Source organism: Typha latifolia, chromosome 1 (assembly GCF_019914945.1).
Source record: "Typha latifolia isolate L0001 chromosome 1, TyphaL0001v2, whole genome shotgun sequence".
NCBI lineage: Eukaryota > Viridiplantae > Streptophyta > Magnoliopsida > Poales > Typhaceae > Typha > Typha latifolia.
Genome location: NC_133086.1, coordinates 14,437,665 through 14,454,988, shown reverse-complemented (window position 1 = coordinate 14,454,988; position 17,324 = coordinate 14,437,665). Strand labels below are relative to the sequence as shown.

Sequence of the window (17,324 nt, the reverse complement as noted above, 5' to 3'; positions counted from 1 at the left end):
ATTTAATCCATAAATAATAGCCAATATTATATGCAGGGACAATGTGATCACAAAGAATCATAGTATTTTCACTGAAACCTTGGATCAATTTACACGAAGAAGAAACATACGAGAGTACAACCAATATTATATGCTTCTCTTTTGCTATCAATCTGCCCCTCAATTCACAACCGGTCTTCATCCTCCCTCTATCTATCTACCAGCAGAATGGGTTCTGCATACAATTTTAAAGTAGAAAGGTTTCATGATATTAGAAAAGAGGCAAATTTATAGCAAAAGAGGCAAGATAAACACTAAACTCTGAAGGCGTAAATGGGAAAATATAACAAAATCACCTAATAAATTACTATTGAATAATTTGGCACCCGGTATGACAATTTAAGCTAATCTATAGAAATTCAAGAGTGAGCTTACCAGCCTGCTCGTCTTCTTCTTCTTCTTCTTGTCAATGTATGCAAGAAGCTCCTCCTGACGACCAAGAGCATCCTCAAGAGCCTGCAAAAAACCACAGGAGTTATCATCCTTCAGTATCTGAGCTCCTCCTTTCTTTGTGCATTAAAATATACACTTTCTAATACCAGAAGCTACCAATAACAACAAAAAGACAAGACTTATATGGAATCTATATCAATATTTTCAAGTAAGGTACTCAGATGCTTTCAAACAAGAATTACACCATAATTGAGAGGAGTATCCAGTACTGTTCTTACGTACCTTCTTGGTTGATGCAAGCTCAGCTTCTAGAGCATCGACGCGGCTAACAGCAGCTTTCAGCATCTGCTCCTTCTCCGATGGCATCTCAGCAGGCTTCATGCTGAGGATGTTCACCTTCTCTTCGAGTTCTCCAAGGCGCTTCACCACCGCGGAGAAATCAGCAACACACACTGCTGACTCAGGGAGCTTGGCTTGCTGCATTTGTCCTCTTACCATTGTGTCTGGGCAGCAGCCAATGCTCCTGCTATCTATTGCTGCATTGTTGATCTTCTTCTTCGGCATAACACGTCCGACGCGAAGTATAGTGGCGATACCCATGACGAAGGCCATGACTCCTGAGAGAATGTGATTACTGAGACCATTTGATACCCTGCAAGCTTCTGCTAGAGCATAGGCATCTGCAAGGGAAAGATATCAATCAAGTGTGAGGTGTTATAAGTTTCATATAAACTGAAAACAATGAGAAGATTTTAAATGAACCTTTAGATGTCGTGAGTTTCTCGTCTCGTACAGCCTTGTTCCAACTAGCATCTACGGCCTTGTCGATCATCGGAATATAATCGTCGTAAGAATATAAAGGAGGGATGTGGTCCTTAACCATTGCAACCTGCTGCATGCTAGTTTTGTGTCATCTTCTTATTTCAGACTGAAATCAAGTATCTTAGAGATAGTAACGAAAACAATTGTCATTGATAAATGACACATTATATTGGTGTCTTTACTATCAAGTTTTAAGGTTAAAGGTGTCCATATAATCTCCGAGATGATAGAACTAGTAGCTAATGTAGTGTGGTCTTATATTTCTTTGCTAAAAATGGCATTGTAATGGAATGGCAATGGTCGATTGGTTAAATTAAGTTGATATTATTCAGTTAATAGAGGATTTTAACTAAATAATACTAAATACATATCTAATTACCTGGTGTTCTGGGTACCCTGATTCCTCCCGAACCGGCGACAAATGTGGATGCTCAATCAAACCCCTCAAGATTTTGGAATCATCGGTAGCTATAATAGTCTCGACGTGGAAAGGATCCTGCTTCTTAAATTTAGAAAAAAAGAGTGTTTTACTCATTAGTGCTTAAACATGCACTTACAACGATAATTGGAAAAAAATGAAGGTAAAGCTAGTTGGAAAATTGTATCACCTTGGCGTAGAATATCTCATCCTCAGAAATAGTCTTCTCATCAGCCTCAAAAGGAGTCATATTTGGCTTTCCGCATCTCCCCACCCCATTTTGAACCATCTAAATATCATAGAATTTTAAGTGCTAATGCAATGGAATTTTCTAATACTTTCAACTTGCATCGATTAACACCTAGGACAAACTTACAAACTTATTTGAGAAAGAAATAAAGAATTTAAAGTAAGGTGGAAATGAAAAACCTTCAAAATTTCAGGATCCTTCCATGGGCCTTTGTCGGAGTGAAGACAACCACCTTCACAGTTGCAAGTGCCACCGAGGAACTCAGGCAATTCACTGTCAAAAGCTCATGAAATGAGTGTCATAGGTTTCACCCATCAATTTTTATATAACTTTCTGTTAACATATATGAATCAATGTTCAAGTAGAACGTGAAGTCTTAAAAGCAAAACCTGGCATCAATCACTTCAAGCAATTTGCTCTGGTACTTATTACTTAGAACCTGATAAGAATTTATCATTGAATATGGAAGTTTATGATCAGAAACAATATTGACAGAGAAAAAGGATTATAGCTTACGTGAATCTTTGCCGTGGTCTTTGGATCTAGGAAAGACTTTACAGTGTTCCAGAGCAGTCTAAATCCCTGACCGGCATTAATGATGAACATGCGACACAATGTCTGGATAGAACAATTAACTTTTTTTTTTCACATGTCATGTTTCATGCCTAAACTCCTATTGGAAGAGTCTATAAATTTTTCTTTATGTCAAAATGATGATGAGTACCTCAGGATAGTTATCGCCGTCAATTTTCTGAAGGCGGCCAATTAGTTCTCTTGCAGCCTTGTTGAAATTTTTGTACCCCTAAGATCATAGCCATATCATATTCATGTAAAGGAAGAAAAGAAAAGAAAAACTTCAAGGAAAAGATCATCTTATTTTTACAAAGAGCTCCTTATGCAGACTCTTTAAGAGTGTTGGATTCTTATGCGTTTAGCTTCAACATATGGCTTTTGATTGATTAAGTAAACTCATTGGAAGCAAACACTCTCTACATACCACTCCTTGCACATCTAGAATAGTTGTGCTTTGATCAATGTGCCTTTTGGCTGCAATCGAGCAGGCTGGGAACTTGACGGCGAAGGTCCTCTCAAACTCCCTTACATGATACTTAACATACCGATCCATTGTTGTAACTTGCATCAGCTTGTTTGTGTCAATTTGTCCAAGTCTTTCAATGTAAACAGGCCTGCCTTCCTTATCTACTCCATGATTACCTTGTGGATAGTGCTCCAAGACCTCTTCAATCTCTTTGAAGTCAAATTCCTGAGAAATAAACAGTAGGAAGCGATACTAAATGAGTCACAATGACACGATCGATATATATGCATGGACCAAGAACTGAACTTGCAATTTGATATGCTTTATACTTTCCTTCTTCTGAGTTACATCTTTCACTCTACTCAAGAACTTATTTGAAAATGGACTTTAAGATGCTTAAAAGTAAGTTCGTTATTCAATTAAAAGAACTTTCAGATGAACCATAATTTATCATGAAATTGATTAAGCTGCAAGATGTTGTTAGAAGGAGATAATAAGGTGAACAAGAACAATAACCTCCATTACTGTGTCTGCACCAAATTCCTTTCTCCACTGGAGCATATCGGACCACATTTGCTTTGTTTTCTCGATGTCGAACTTCCTCGCTTTCAGAAACCTGTTACAGTAGAAATGATCTTGATTAATTCGTCAAACACATGCAATACATGAAGTACTTATCTAATTGAACACTAAATTTTATATGTATATTGAAGTGGAATGCCATTGATATCATCACCTTAGCATCATATGGTAGTCATCATGTCTTGATGGTAGAAGCTCTTCGAGTATTAGAATTTGACGGAATGCATCGACGGCCTGCATTTCCTCAGCATCGTGCACGTCCTCAATGGCGACAGACATGACCTTGCTGCTTCTCCTACCCCTTTTTGTCAAGGAATACCTGAACTTTGTGGAGGCATTGATTGCCTTCTTCTTCAGGGATCCAATCCTAGTCTTCCTCTCATCCTCTGAGTTCTCAACATCAGATCTTCTGTCTCTTTTATCTTCTGGAATGCCGTCAAGACCTGCCAGAAATAAATACAAATTGTAACATAATCACGAAACGAAAACCACAGAAGCAGTGAGTTTGCTACAACATTCTTCACTGTTGAGATGTTGCACATATATATATATATATATATATATATATATATATCTATGTCTACTAGGAAATGAAGAACTAATCCATTCGAAACAAATTTGTTTAGTTACACGTTCCTCCATTGTAATATGATGTTTCAAATATATATAACATCACCTTTTTATCCAAGAATTAGTGAATATCATATTTTGTAAGTCTAAAAGCAACGGAATGCTTGTTTATATAGAATACAAGTTCACTAAATTGTGCTTGATTCTACTTTAAATGAAAAAGGTTGATGACTGTTCTGATTTTACAACAAAAATAAGGTTCACAATTAGGAGAAAAGAGACAGCTCACCACCTTTGGTAGATCGTTCGAGTGACAAGACATTGTTCATGCTTCGCTTGCGCGGGCTGGCCATGATTAAGGACAACAAACGGGTGGAGAGTCAAGAACTCATCAATTATACTAGGCTAGCTAGGAGAACCTCTTTGATACCTGAAATATGATTCATATGAAAAATAAAAATAGAAAAAAAAAGTGTTCAAGATTTCTAGAGAGTATAAAAGAGGATCCTAAAAAGTAATAATTAAGGTACACCATAGAGCTCTAGAATTCATAACTATTTTGACTGCAAGGTAGAAAGTTCAGAATTTTCAGAAAATTCTTGGTTTCCACATCGCATATCTATAACAAATTAGTGCAGATTAAAATTGAAATGCATTGGTTTCCAAGATCAAGTTTTCTATATCTCACAAAGGTGGTTTGCAGACTTGACCTCAAGGAGAGATAATGCCATAATGATTCAAATGGGAAAAGGGTAAAGAGGATAAATGAAGAAAAATCAAGTGAATTAGTTATATATTTACAGAAGAAGGTGATTGATTGCACCAACTAAGCAAAACTTTGCCATTGTGACCTTACGTCTGTAGCACTTGCTAATATAATCTTATAAACAAGTAAACAAACATAAAATGTACCAAAACACAAGAAATCGATAGAAGCCTAATCATTTGACAGCGAGATCAGAATCGGCTAAGAGTTGAACAAGACGACGGTCGATAAAGAAAAGAGAAAAAGGGAGGGGAGAAAAGAAAAAAAGATACCTATGAGAAAAGAAAGAAATTTTAGCAAGAATTGGAGGTGGAGAGAATGGATGTTTAAATGTCCATAGAATGCGCTGCGAAGACGACGGCAATTGGGACAGGGCAAGACGATAAGAGAGAAAGAATTAGAGAGTGGTTGTTGACGAGGTCTTTGCTTATTTTTGGTGTAATATTGAGAGATTTTGGTGAAAGGAAAGCCAATCCATTCCATTTTAAGCCCTCCTCTTCATCCTAAAAATAGTAATAATACAGGACAGTAGTTGAGAAAGAGAGAGAGAGAGAGAGAGAGAGAGAGAGAGAGAGAGAGAGAGAGAGGACCAACAACCAGTAACGGCTATTTCTCAGGAAAGGGATTGGATCAGCTACCTAACTTTACGCAGCAAACAACATCATAAAGGAATGTGATTAGAGAAGCCCAGCAGGAATGTTTGTATGTAGTAGGTAATATCTGTTGGAATTTGGAAAGGATGTCTACTAGTTGAACCCTCCTGTGTCATCCAAAATGAAGATAAAATAAGTTTTAAGTTTCAAAGTCCATTTGATCTTTTATATGATAACAAGTTATTAGGATGTCAACTACCACTAGGCGAATCACCATTTATGTGGATTAGAAGAAGCATAGCTTGTTGACTGTTTATCATTTATTTATGTGGAACTTGTGACTAACAACTCGCTCTTTTTTTTTTTTTTCTTTTTTATGTTTCTATATGATATTTATTTTGAATGATTTATTTACTGTTAGATAAAGGCCGGGTCCAACCATAGCAAAATTTGTACTTGATATGTACAATGGAATCTAAATCAATTAAAAAAGCTTCAGCACATAAAACTACGAAAGGTGACAATCATTGATAATGACAACGCTAACCTGTTGGACGAAATAATTGGCAGTGTCCAGGATTATTAATTAACTTATCTAATTAATGAGTTATGTTCATGTTGGTTTGAAATTAACCTGATTCAACTCAACACAACTTAAACCTGACCTAACCTAACTCATCTCCCCAAGGTGAAGCGCCAATCCTAGATGGTTTATAGAGTTTGGCTAAAAAGTTGAATTTGAATCATGAGTTCTTAAAACTTTATCTTCGTAAGAAAAAGGTTTCATTGGAAAAGTTCAAGGTCCCCAAGTTTAAGATATCAGTTTGGTTGGAAGCATTATTTGTTGGTTAGTCACTCAGAGGATTTGCCTCATTTTTCTCTTGTTTTTGGCTTTGACTCGGTGCTCCGACCATCTGTTTGTTTTGTTTTCTTTGTTTATTTTCTCTAAGTTGGGTCTTTAAGTTGTGGTGGAGTTAGGTCACTTATGTCATGATAGAGCTATAAGATGTCTACTGTCTTTCTTCTACCTTTCTTCCAATTCTCTTGCTGCTGCATTTATCTGTCGTTCCCTCTTTGAGAAGCAAGAGGGAGGCTTGTTCTAGGTAGTCACCCTATCTTCTCTATTTTTTATTTGCTTAAGTACGTGTAGTTTTGTTATTCAATTGATATTATGTTTCATAGTTGTTCTATTTTTATTTAGTGGAACTTGCTTTCGAATTGTAGTCCTATCTCCACTTTTCTTTTGCCATGTACCATATTGTAACTATTCCACTTCAATCTTAATGAATCCGAACCCAACTTGATTGCCATCTAGGGATGCTAAAAAAAGCCCGTGAGCTCGAAGCCTGTCTATGTCCAACCTAATAAAATCAAGCTATATTTCGTCTCAAGCTCGCTTTGGACTCGACCTGACCCGGTCTGAGCTCGTAGTGCCCAACCCGTCCACTAAGGCCATAGATAATAGCCTGTCTTTTGAGCTTAAGTATGTTCGCCCGCAATTAGTTTGACCCATGTTTATTAGATTTAGGAATAGATTGGGCCAGACCTTGTCCAAGCATGAGCCCGATTTTATTGTCTGGACTAGGCCCAACCTGGTCCATGAGACCCTATTGCGACCCAATATTAAGTAAATTTTAGTAATTAACTATTGTGTGGTTGCGTCCTCTTTCTTTTCTACGACATTTCACTTTTTGCAAGCAACGTGAGAGAATAGGGACAGAAAAATTTGCAAGCTTCGAACCCTAATCTATTATATTTTCTCCTTCTGTGTTGCTTAATTTGGCTTCGATTGAGGTTTGTAGTTCTTCCAATATCACATGTATTGAATGGAGTATTTGAATAGGTTGTAAGTTTCATGGACGTGGATAGATGGATGTGTGGATATTTTTTGAAAGAAAGTTGATCCTTTGATCTATCTGGATCCCTTGCTGTATCTCTATTTTTCTTCTACAATGTGGAAATTCTACTCCTTTTATGTTGGAAAGGTTGAATTTTTGGTTTATTTTGGTAGAAGTTTTGGCAAACTTGTCATATTTTTCCTTCTACTTTCCCTTTTTACAAATTCTTTTTTTTGTAAACTAAGTGCATCCTCCTTTTTTTTTTTTCTTTGTAACTTTGTTCCACTAGACAATATATTGTAAAAGAGTCTCATTCTCTTCTTACTCTTTCGCTACCCTCCGAAGGAAACAATGAATTGATGCCAATTATTCTTTATCATGAATAAATAGCAAAATGTTCAAACTATAATTTTACGAGATTAATTATCTTTTTACGTTCTAGTTAATAGTTGATTAACTATTGCAACCTTATTTGATTTGAACCACAAAAAGGTTTAGTAGTTAAGATTGAAGTAAATAGGTGTAAATCAAAGTCGAGCTAAACCACTTGTTAAATAGTTATTTCCTTCAAAAGAAATAGTATTACTTTTTTCTGCAAGGCAGTGGAAATGTTGAAGAAGATTATTTGTAAGATGGAAGAGTGAAAATTGAATAATAAGATAGGTAAAGTATGCAAACCTGCCTAATACGAGGGTTTAGTAAAATATCAATAGTATAATATAAAAGTATAAAGGGAAGTACAAATTGCGCCTCATATTTGAAAAACAAATGAATAAGACAAGTAGAGTTGCAAATATGCATAATTTGGGTATATTAGTAAGATATCAACAATATATTTGAAAGATGGAAGATATGTTTAATTTTGTTAAAGATTTTACACACATATAATATATTAAGAGTGTTTACATAACTGATGCTAATTTTTTTTTTTAAATATCATAATTATTATCATCAATTTTTAGTGGAATATTCATTAAATATCTCTGAATGATGGTTGTGATAGTTAACAAATATATAAAAAGAACTAAAATGCTCTTTTTTCTTGAAGTTTTAGAGTGTAAAATATTCATAATGAATAATCAAGCAACGACACCAACTTCTTTGCTTCCTAAAGGCATTAAAGAGCAAGTAGGGATATTTCATACTCAAAGTTGATCTCATGAAGACTTTTGATTGTATGGAATAGCCATTTATTAGGGAATTACACAAGTGTAATCATGGCATGTATCACCTCTGCGAGCATTGTCGAAGAGGTCAATGGGCATGCTTGCTGATGGTTTCTTTAAGCATACTAGAGATATTACGTCAAGAGTGCCCTATATCACCCTACTTGTTTATCTTTGGCGTCAATGTCCTCACTTATCTGCTTGACCAAGAAACTAGGCAGGGAAACCTCAAAGGAAAATGACCCACTCAGGGTCCTCTTGCAATCAACCATGTAATTTTCGCATATGATCTCATCATACTTGGTCAGACAACTAAGAAAGAGGCCTCTATCATCTCTAACACGATTAAGGAGTACTCTAAAGTCTCTAGATAGGAGTTTAATTTGGATAAATCAACTATCCACTTTAGGAAGAAAACTATGGGTACAAAGAAAAACCATATTTTAGAAGTCTAATGGGATGGAAATCCAAATTATTTTTTTTGTCGGCATGTTGGTGCTAGTAAAGCTGTCTTTTATATATATCATTCCCCTATATCATATGAGTATCATATTGTTGTCGAGCTCTGTCATTATGAAGATGAATTCATCATCAACAACTTTTGGTGGGGGTATAGTGGGGATGGCCGACATCGTCATCTTGAAGGCTGGGAAAGCTTATGTAGTCCTCTTGACAAAGGGCGCGCCTAGGTATAATGTTACGATCCGACCGCATGGGTTAGCTCTATCTTCTTATTTGAATTTCAAATAAATCGGATAATCCATATGTGGATCCGATCCGCTAGGAATTTTTACTCCTATAAATAGGGGTGGACATGTATTGATAAGAATCATAGAATCATTAAATGGAATGAAGATTAAGTTAAGTTATTTTCATTATCTCATCTTTATCTTTTACTATAGCCGTTAAATCGTTCTTATTTTTTTAGGAGTAGATCATAGCCAAAGAAATATTTGGATCTTCCAAACCCTAGCCATCTTCCTCCATTAGCAGCTACCCTATAGCCACCGCAGCTCTGTCAGAGCAACTGATAGAGACGGCCCCCAAGTCGTCTTCCCCACCTGCGGTGGGATCTAGGGCCAAAAATCCTAGCCTCCCACTAGCGGCCATTCGGTCGCTCTCGGCCCCCGCCTCTATGTTCGATCCCTCCCATAGGACCCTCGCACCTGAGCTAGACCGGTGGCAGCCACAACAGAAGGCTGAAAGAGCACCTTTGACGACCCTCCTCGCTGTAGCAAAACTACGACATGTGGCCGCATGTTCGGCGTTCCAACGACCACCAACGACCATAGTTGGCCTCTTGGGGCCGAATGCTACCCAATGGTAGCCACCGAAGCCGCTGGAGACCACCGCATGGCCGAACCCGACGGCCACGCTCCCAGCATTATTACCCGAGTGAGGCCACGTTTGGGTGGCTTCTACAGGCCTCACCACCGCCTCGACTACACGGCAGTGGGATTACGGGCACCAATCGTAGCTGCCGGGGGCCGGGGAAACCCCCGACGATGCTTCGCGGCCGCCGCTACAACCACCCGAGCCCGAGCTCGATATTTGGGCTTCCACCTTCGCTCGCCGTCACTCCGCCACCTCAAGGACCACCTGAAGGTTGACTGTCGACGGCCCACAACCTTGCCCAACCGCCGCCGATGCCCATGCAGCCCACAATAGCACCCCTAGGCCGAAATCTAATTTCAGCACTAGGGTTAGGGTTAGGGCAATCCTATGAGAGAGATGAAGTGCATGTATCTCGAGGTGTGCTAAATTTTTGTGATTCGGTTTGGCCAACTTGCCTGAACTAGTTGGGAGGCCATGAGCACAACTTAGAGCTCGAGGACAACCGGTGGGCCCATGCTATTGGACTGAGTCGTATCTATATGCAGACCTATGGGCCTACGAGCACGATGTAAATTAGATGATCTAGCTCGCGTACTAGTCACCTTGAGGACAAGGTGTCGCAAGCGTGGTGGATTATTACGATTAGACCACATGTGTTAAGTCGAGTCGACTCAAGTTAATTAGTTAGCTTTATCTTCTTGTTTGAATTTCAAATAAATCGGATAATTTACATGTGGATTCGATCTGCTAGGAAATTTTACTCCTATAAATAGGGGTAGACATGTATTGTTAAGAATCATGGAATCATTGAATGGAATGAAGATTAAGTTAAGTTATTTTTATTATCTCATATTTATCTTTTACTGTAGCCATTAGATCGACCTTATCCTTTTAGGAGTAGATCATAGCCATAAAAATATTTGGATCTTCCAAACCTAGCCATCTTCCTCCATCGGTAGCCACCCTACAATACATCCATCCATGACATGATCCGATTTCATCGATGTCGTCTCGAGTATGGATACATTTTAGGGATGTCTTTATTTCTGGTTTTAGTGTTTAATTCTTAAAAAAATAAATTTTCTGTATGTCGTGTTCAAATGCGGGTGGAGTGCGTTCGAACGCGCTTGTGAATGCCTACATCAGGTTCGCACATCCAAAGAGTGTGAATTGTGCGATCGAACGCGCCTGCGAACGCCTGCATCGCGTTCGCACATCTAGAGAGTACAAAACATGTGGGTTCGAACGCAATCGGGCGCGTTCGAACGCGGTCAACAAAAATCTACTGTTTTAGGGTTAATAATTATCATTTTTGAATTGTTTGGTTAGCCTCTAAAGGTGGATGGCAACCATAGAATCATTATTGATGAATTGAGTTTTTCCCTGCCGCATTCGTCTTCTTCTCTCCCATTCAATCGTTCCCTGGCCACGACGCTTCTAATATCCCTCGACCGGCCAATCACCCTATTCCCTTGGGGGCGACCCTCTCCTCCCCCTTCTTTCAATCTATCCATCACTTGCCCTAATCCTCCCACACCCATAACCCTTCCATCACCACCTACTCACCGATGCCACCCCATTAACGACGTGTTGGGATCTCTTTCCGAACAAATGACCATCAATAACCAGATGATGATGGAGGTGATGCGGGAATTACGGGTGACAAGGGAAGCCATGGCGAAAGGGAATGCACCATCGACCCCACGACACGAGTCCACTCCCATGAACCTAACGCCACCAGTTCAGAATTTGCAACCACAAGAGCCGCTGCCCCCACCCTATGGGCAGAGATAAGCAAGTATGGTTCCATCATGCCCAATTGCAGGTGAACCCAGCCGATGAGCAAACCACTAGTGGTTAATCAAAATCGAAGGAGGGGTCATCAACCATTCATGGTGCATCCTCCTCCGGTTAGATAAGGACTTGGACATGATCTTGATCGAGACAACGACATCCGTAGGCAAATCGTGCGTCTCGAATTCCCCAAGTTTAAAGGTGGCGATCCGATTGATTGGTTGTATAGGGCGGAGAAATTCTTCGCAAACCAGGGTACGACGAAAGAATATAAGATGACGGTGCTTCCACCTTGAAGATGCAGTGCTTCATTGGTTTCGAGCAGCCAATGCCAATGAGGCTATCGAAACTTGGGCTGACTTTTGCGCCGATATCACACGGCAATTTGGAGTGTCGGGGTATGAAGACTTTGATGCCCTCCTCTCAAAGATGGTGCAAAAGACCATGGTTAGAGCATAGCAAGAAGAATTTGAGAGGATAAGTAGCCGATGCCAACCCCCATGGACGGATCAACAACTTTGCAGCACCTTCATCTCCGGGCTGCGGGGAGACATACAAGCCGACGTGAGGGCTTTAAAGCCTAGAACATTAAAGGAGGCCTTCGGAGATGCGGTGCTCATGGAAGACAAACACTGAGCCATGAAGTTACATGTAAAGCAGAACTGGACGAGCCAAGGAAGCCGCAATCAAGCTTAACCAACCATAGCGGCATGAAATGTTATCGGAGTATCAAGAACTGCTGCTGCAATGGATGGATTGGAGGATGTTGAGGGTGAGTTTGCAGCTGAAGATGAAGGTGTAGCTGGACATCAAAGAGGAGTAGTTGAGGAGCAACCCATGGAGGACATGATAGCCAAAATCTCCCTCCACGCATATTCAGGGATAGCCACACTAAGGACTTTGTAGGTGAACGGTGTAATCAAGACAACTATAGTGAGAATCTAGATTGACACCGGGTCCATCCATAACTTCATTGAGAAGAGGCTTCTTAAGAAGACTAAGCTTGAGTTGAAACTCACGGAAGGGTTCGACGTGACGATTGGAGACGGCGCCACATTGTGGGCAGAATTCATTTGTGGAGGTATGGAGTTGAGGGTGCAAGGCCAATTTTTCACCCCGAGACGAATGGCCAAACCAAGGTGGTGAATCACGAACTAGAGAAATACTTGCGATGCTTTGTGGCGGACCGACCAAAGGATTATGTCAAATTCCTTCCATGGGCCGAGTGGTCATACAATACTGCTCATCACTCTAGCATCGGCATGACCCCCTTTGAGGCAGTTTATGGGCGCACTCCCCCTGTCTTACGTGACTACGATAAACTCGCGGCGGCGGATAGGATCGAGCTCAACTTGGAACTTGCTGATCAAGATGAGACCTTGAGATAGCTCAAGATTCACCTAGCAACAACCCAAAATCACATGAAAAGACTCATGACAAAGGCCGGCGTGAGCGAAAGTTTGAGGTGGATCAATTGATGTTCATTCGAGCTCAACCGTACTAGCAATCCACATTGAGGCAAATTTTGAACCGGAAGCTGGGTCACAAGTATTATGTCCGTACCGAATGCTACAACAAATCAGTCCAGTAGCTTACCAGTTGGACTTACCTGAAGGAATCTATCCGATTTTCCATGTATCGGCATTGAAGGCCCAGATCGGGCCTAACCATGTGGTGGGTTCGGCCTTGCCCAAACCAATAGAGGAAGATGGCTCAACTAAATCGGTCCGAGTCTTAGTCCGCAGGAGAAGACGCCATGGATCCAGATTGGAGACCGAAGTGCTGATCGAGCAGCTAGGCAAGCCCACTGACGAGTCTACTTGGGAGCTAGAGTCAGATATCATGGACCACTTTCCTAATTTCAAACCTTGAGGACTAGGTTGCGGAAGCGTGGTGGATTGATACGATTCGGACTTCACCGATGTCGCCTTGAGCATGGATATACTTTAGGGATGTCTTTGTTTCTAGTTTTAGTATTTAATTCTTAAAAAAATAAGTTTTCTTTATGTCGCATTTCAAAGCGAGTGGAGTGCGTTCGAACACGCTTGTGAACGCCTACATCAGGTTTGCATATCCAGAGAGTGTGAATTGTGTTTGAACGCCGCGTTCGAACGTGCCTGCAAACGCTTACATCGCGTTCGCACATCCAAAGAGTGCAAAATATGTGCGTTTGAATGCAATCGGCGAAAATATACTGTTTTAGGATTAATAATTATCATTTTTAAATTGTTTGGTTAGCTTCTAAAGGTGTGGATGGCAAGCATGAAATCATTATTGATGAATTGAGTTTTTGCCCTGTCTCCTTCGTCTTCTTCTCTCCCGTTCTCTCATTCCCCGACGATGCCGCTTCTAACCTCTCTCGACCGGCCAATCACCCTAGTCCCTTAGGGGCAGGCCTCTCCTCCCCCTTATTCTAATCTATCCATCACTTGCCCTAATCCTCCCATCACTCATAACCCTTCCACCACCACTTACTCACCGATGCCACCCTATTAACGCAGTCCACCACCATCCACCATCATCTAGGATCTCGTGCCTCCATCCACGGATCCTAAGATAGATTACCCAACGTTCGTCCACTAATCAAATGATATCTCGAGATCCCGATATCTGATTCGCTTGAAACTTAATTTTTCAGAAAGCTATTTTCTGGGATACAACGTATCAAAATCTACGACGATCCGACGTCAACATCTTTTGAGATCTATTTCCAAAGTTCTGTGTTAGATCCTGTCTAGATCTGAAATTCGGAATAGAACGAGCCTTCGCCAAAAAAGGGAGATCGTAGCAATCCACCACCACCCTTGGCCATCCACCACCCTCCGACAACTGCCACAACATTGGATATTTACCATTCTGCCCTCTCTGACCTATCTCTACTATTTTATTTTTAACTTTTCATCCCAACCTTCGATTTAGCTGAAACTAGAGCCATTAGAACCCTAAACTCATGAGGCTACCTCCACCTAAATTTTCATAATTTTCTTACGTCTGGATCAGTCCAGATCTTGTATGTAACATATAAAGAAGTCATCACAAATGAAGCTGAAAGCTTATGTAGTCCTCTTGACGAAGGGAGCCTAGGTATAAAGAGTTTAGCCATCACAAACGAAGCTCTTATCCTAAAGCTGGCTTGGAGGTTGCTTTTGGCGAGGTTATTAAAGGAGAGAGTTTAGGAATTCAATTGCTTAGTCCAGCTCGAAGGACTCGTGGGTCTGGAATGGTAGGTCAAGGAGACACTCAAAATCAATTTGTGATGGACTATGGAAATGGAGAATCGGTCAACATCCTAAAAGAACCGGTCAACATCCTAAAAGAACCATGGATAAGTAATTATGACATGGAGAATTTAAGACTCCCCCCTTAGGTTGGGTGAGTAAAGAACCTTACGATAGACTCTGCCTAGAACTGAGGAATAAACAAAGAACTTCTTCATCCAAGAACAATGGAACGTATCTCTCAAATTAGAATCAATCACTTAGCTAGGGTTGAGATGCTTGACAAGCTCATCTAGACCAATGTGACAATAGGTTTATTTAGCTACAAATCTACTTACATCGTGCTATCAAAGGGCCACTAGCTAATTCATCATTATCCAACCATCACTTGAAGACATGGAGTTGTATTTGGGAAACACACACTATCCCCCCCATGGTATAGATATTTATGTGGTGGAGAGTGTTAGGAGCCTTTCATGTCAGAACGAAACTCAATAATTATCTTTAACATATAGAGCATTCCTGCCTACTCTGTGGGGAGGCAGAAGAGATGGTATAGCATCCATCTCCTTCTACTCTGCCCTTTTGCAACGGCAATCTGGTTCTCAACCAAGTTTGCCCTTCGGACAAACAAATTCCTTGTAATCTTGACTATTGGATCCTCCACTATATCACCATCATCTCTAAGGAGGACCTTGCATACTGCTATGGGATCTATTGGAGCATATGGAATGCCCGCAACAATCACCAATTCAAGAAAATGTCACCATGCCTGAAACATCCAAACCTCTAAATACACGTGTAAACCGCATGGGTAAATCCCCCCCACGCGGTGCATCACATGACTTGTCAGTACAAGGAGTTCACAAGGTACACAACAGCACAAATTCACCATAAATAAACTCAACTATAAGAGTCCGGATACAAGTTCCACAAGCCACAACAAGCCTTCTAAATACACATCCAAAATACAATGCTAAAGTCCAAAATACATCATCAATCATAATGCCCTCGCAGGGGCTTAATACAACTAATAAACGTACTAAAAATGAAAGGCAACTACTCCTCGCTACCCAAACTTGTGTCCCCTAACTTTGAAATAATGCCACCAAGAGGTGGTGAGCTTACAGCCTAGTAAGTAGGATCCATACCATCTAAAATAATAAAATCGCATGTGTATATACATTGTATGCCTATATTTGCTAGCGATAACTATATGCTCATTGAAATGACTTAATATGAGTTACTAAATCAATGCAATCGATAAAGATTACCAGTCACTATCCTAGAACATGCTAGTTCATAACGTATCAAGATAAGTCCACACAGATATAAAGCTTGATACAGTCTCTTATTCGTACACATCTCAATCATAGTGTTTACATGTTATATATAGCAATAAAATAACAGTTTAGTCATCTCATGCCTACCAAAGCATTTATCATACTTATCATCGCTCACCGAGCTATTCACCACACATGGTAAATACTCTCAAGAAACAATCATCCATCATCTCATACATTGAGGGGGGATATATATACATCTAGTGGTAATGCCACTTACACGTGTATGGTGACACTACAAGTGATCGGTTGTCTATGGCCATCAGACTAGGGACCCCGATTGTAAGCCCATATCTCACTCTCTCTAAATCATCACCGCCCTCAGCGGGAGAATCGGGAGCCCTCGGCTCATCAACAGACGCCCTAACCCTGCGTCGTCGGGTACCGCTAGAGGTTGCATGAGGTGGGCTGAGGGAGCAATCACAGCCCACCAAGGCTTGCTATGGGTTGCAGTCCAACCGTAGCCCGCCACAACAGAGTTGGTAGGCTGCGGCCTGTAGCCCACCAAAACCAGCTTAGTGGGCTGCAAACCAATGCAGCCCACTAAGGGGGGATGGGTGGGGGTTTGTTTAACCCCCACCATCACACACCATCTCCCTAGGGAAGGAGATCGAGGTGGAGAGAGGAGGTCCACGAGGCGGCTGGGTTGCGAGCGGCGTAGCACGAGGTCAGCGGCGCAGCATGATGCCGACGGCGCACCACGAAGCTAGCGGCATGGCCACAAGGTCGATGGGTTGGTAGGGTGAAAAGAAGGAGGGGAGAAGGGCCCGACGGCGGCGGGCCGCGCTCTATGGCCAGCGGCCATGGGGAGTCCTTCCTCCCTTCAACAAGGGCCCGAAGCCCAACTAGGGAGGGTTCCTCACCTCCCACCCAAGCCCTTAGACCGACGGCCGGATGAGGGGTCGCGACCACCGAGGACGATCACGAGAGGGAGGGGAAGCAAGCTATCGAGACTTAATGACGAGGTTGAGGCTTACCGCGCACTCGACTTCGTCAGTTCTGGGGCTCTGTTGGCTTCGGCCTCCGCAACTCGCGAGAGAGGGAGAGAGGTGGAGGAGAAAATGGGGGGGGGGGGGGTCGGGACGGCTGCGGTGAGGGAAGAAGGAGATAAGGGAGATGGGGAGGGTGGCGTGCATGGCAAGGTATGAGGAAGAAGAA

At 41.2% G+C, this 17,324-nt stretch overlaps 1 protein-coding gene across 5 annotated transcripts; it reads right to left on the bottom strand.

Annotated features, from left to right (window-relative positions):
- Window position 1: 1 nt before the first annotated feature.
- Window positions 2-5,247, bottom strand: LOC140785920 (phosphatidylinositol/phosphatidylcholine transfer protein SFH12-like). Of its 5 annotated transcripts, none has more exons than XM_073134027.1 (15): window positions 5,152-5,247; window positions 4,406-4,543; window positions 3,698-3,986; window positions 3,478-3,577; window positions 2,920-3,186; window positions 2,647-2,724; window positions 2,439-2,540; window positions 2,312-2,361; window positions 2,102-2,195; window positions 1,863-1,961; window positions 1,634-1,756; window positions 1,195-1,324; window positions 715-1,112; window positions 415-495; window positions 2-214 (listed from the first exon to the last, which is right to left on the bottom strand). In XM_073134027.1, the coding sequence occupies exons 2-15, from the start codon at window positions 4,464-4,466 to the stop codon at window positions 197-199; spliced, it is 1,890 nt and encodes a 629-aa protein (XP_072990128.1). In that variant the 5' UTR covers window positions 4,467-4,543; window positions 5,152-5,247; the 3' UTR covers window positions 2-196. The 5 variants fall into 5 exon arrangements, with proteins under 5 accessions (XP_072990128.1, XP_072990143.1, XP_072990153.1 ...); XM_073134042.1 differs by having other exon boundaries at window positions 1,195-1,321; XM_073134052.1 differs by having other exon boundaries at window positions 1,634-1,750.
- Between the last annotated feature and the right edge of the window lie 12,077 nt (window positions 5,248-17,324).

Bases quoted from the DNA above. Each gene is read 5' to 3' on its own strand.
- LOC140785920 (XM_073134027.1), bottom strand. From the start codon at position 4,466: ATGGCCAGCCCGCGCAAGCGAAGCATGAACAATGTCTTGTCACTCGAA. The intron at 1,962-2,101 runs GTTTTTCATTTC...TATGATATTTAG, and splicing joins AGGATCCTGAAATTTTGAAG to ATGGTTCAAAATGGGGTGGG. The intron at 1,325-1,633 runs GTAATTAGATAT...ACTAGCATGCAG, and splicing joins CAGGGTACCCAGAACACCAG to CAGGTTGCAATGGTTAAGGA.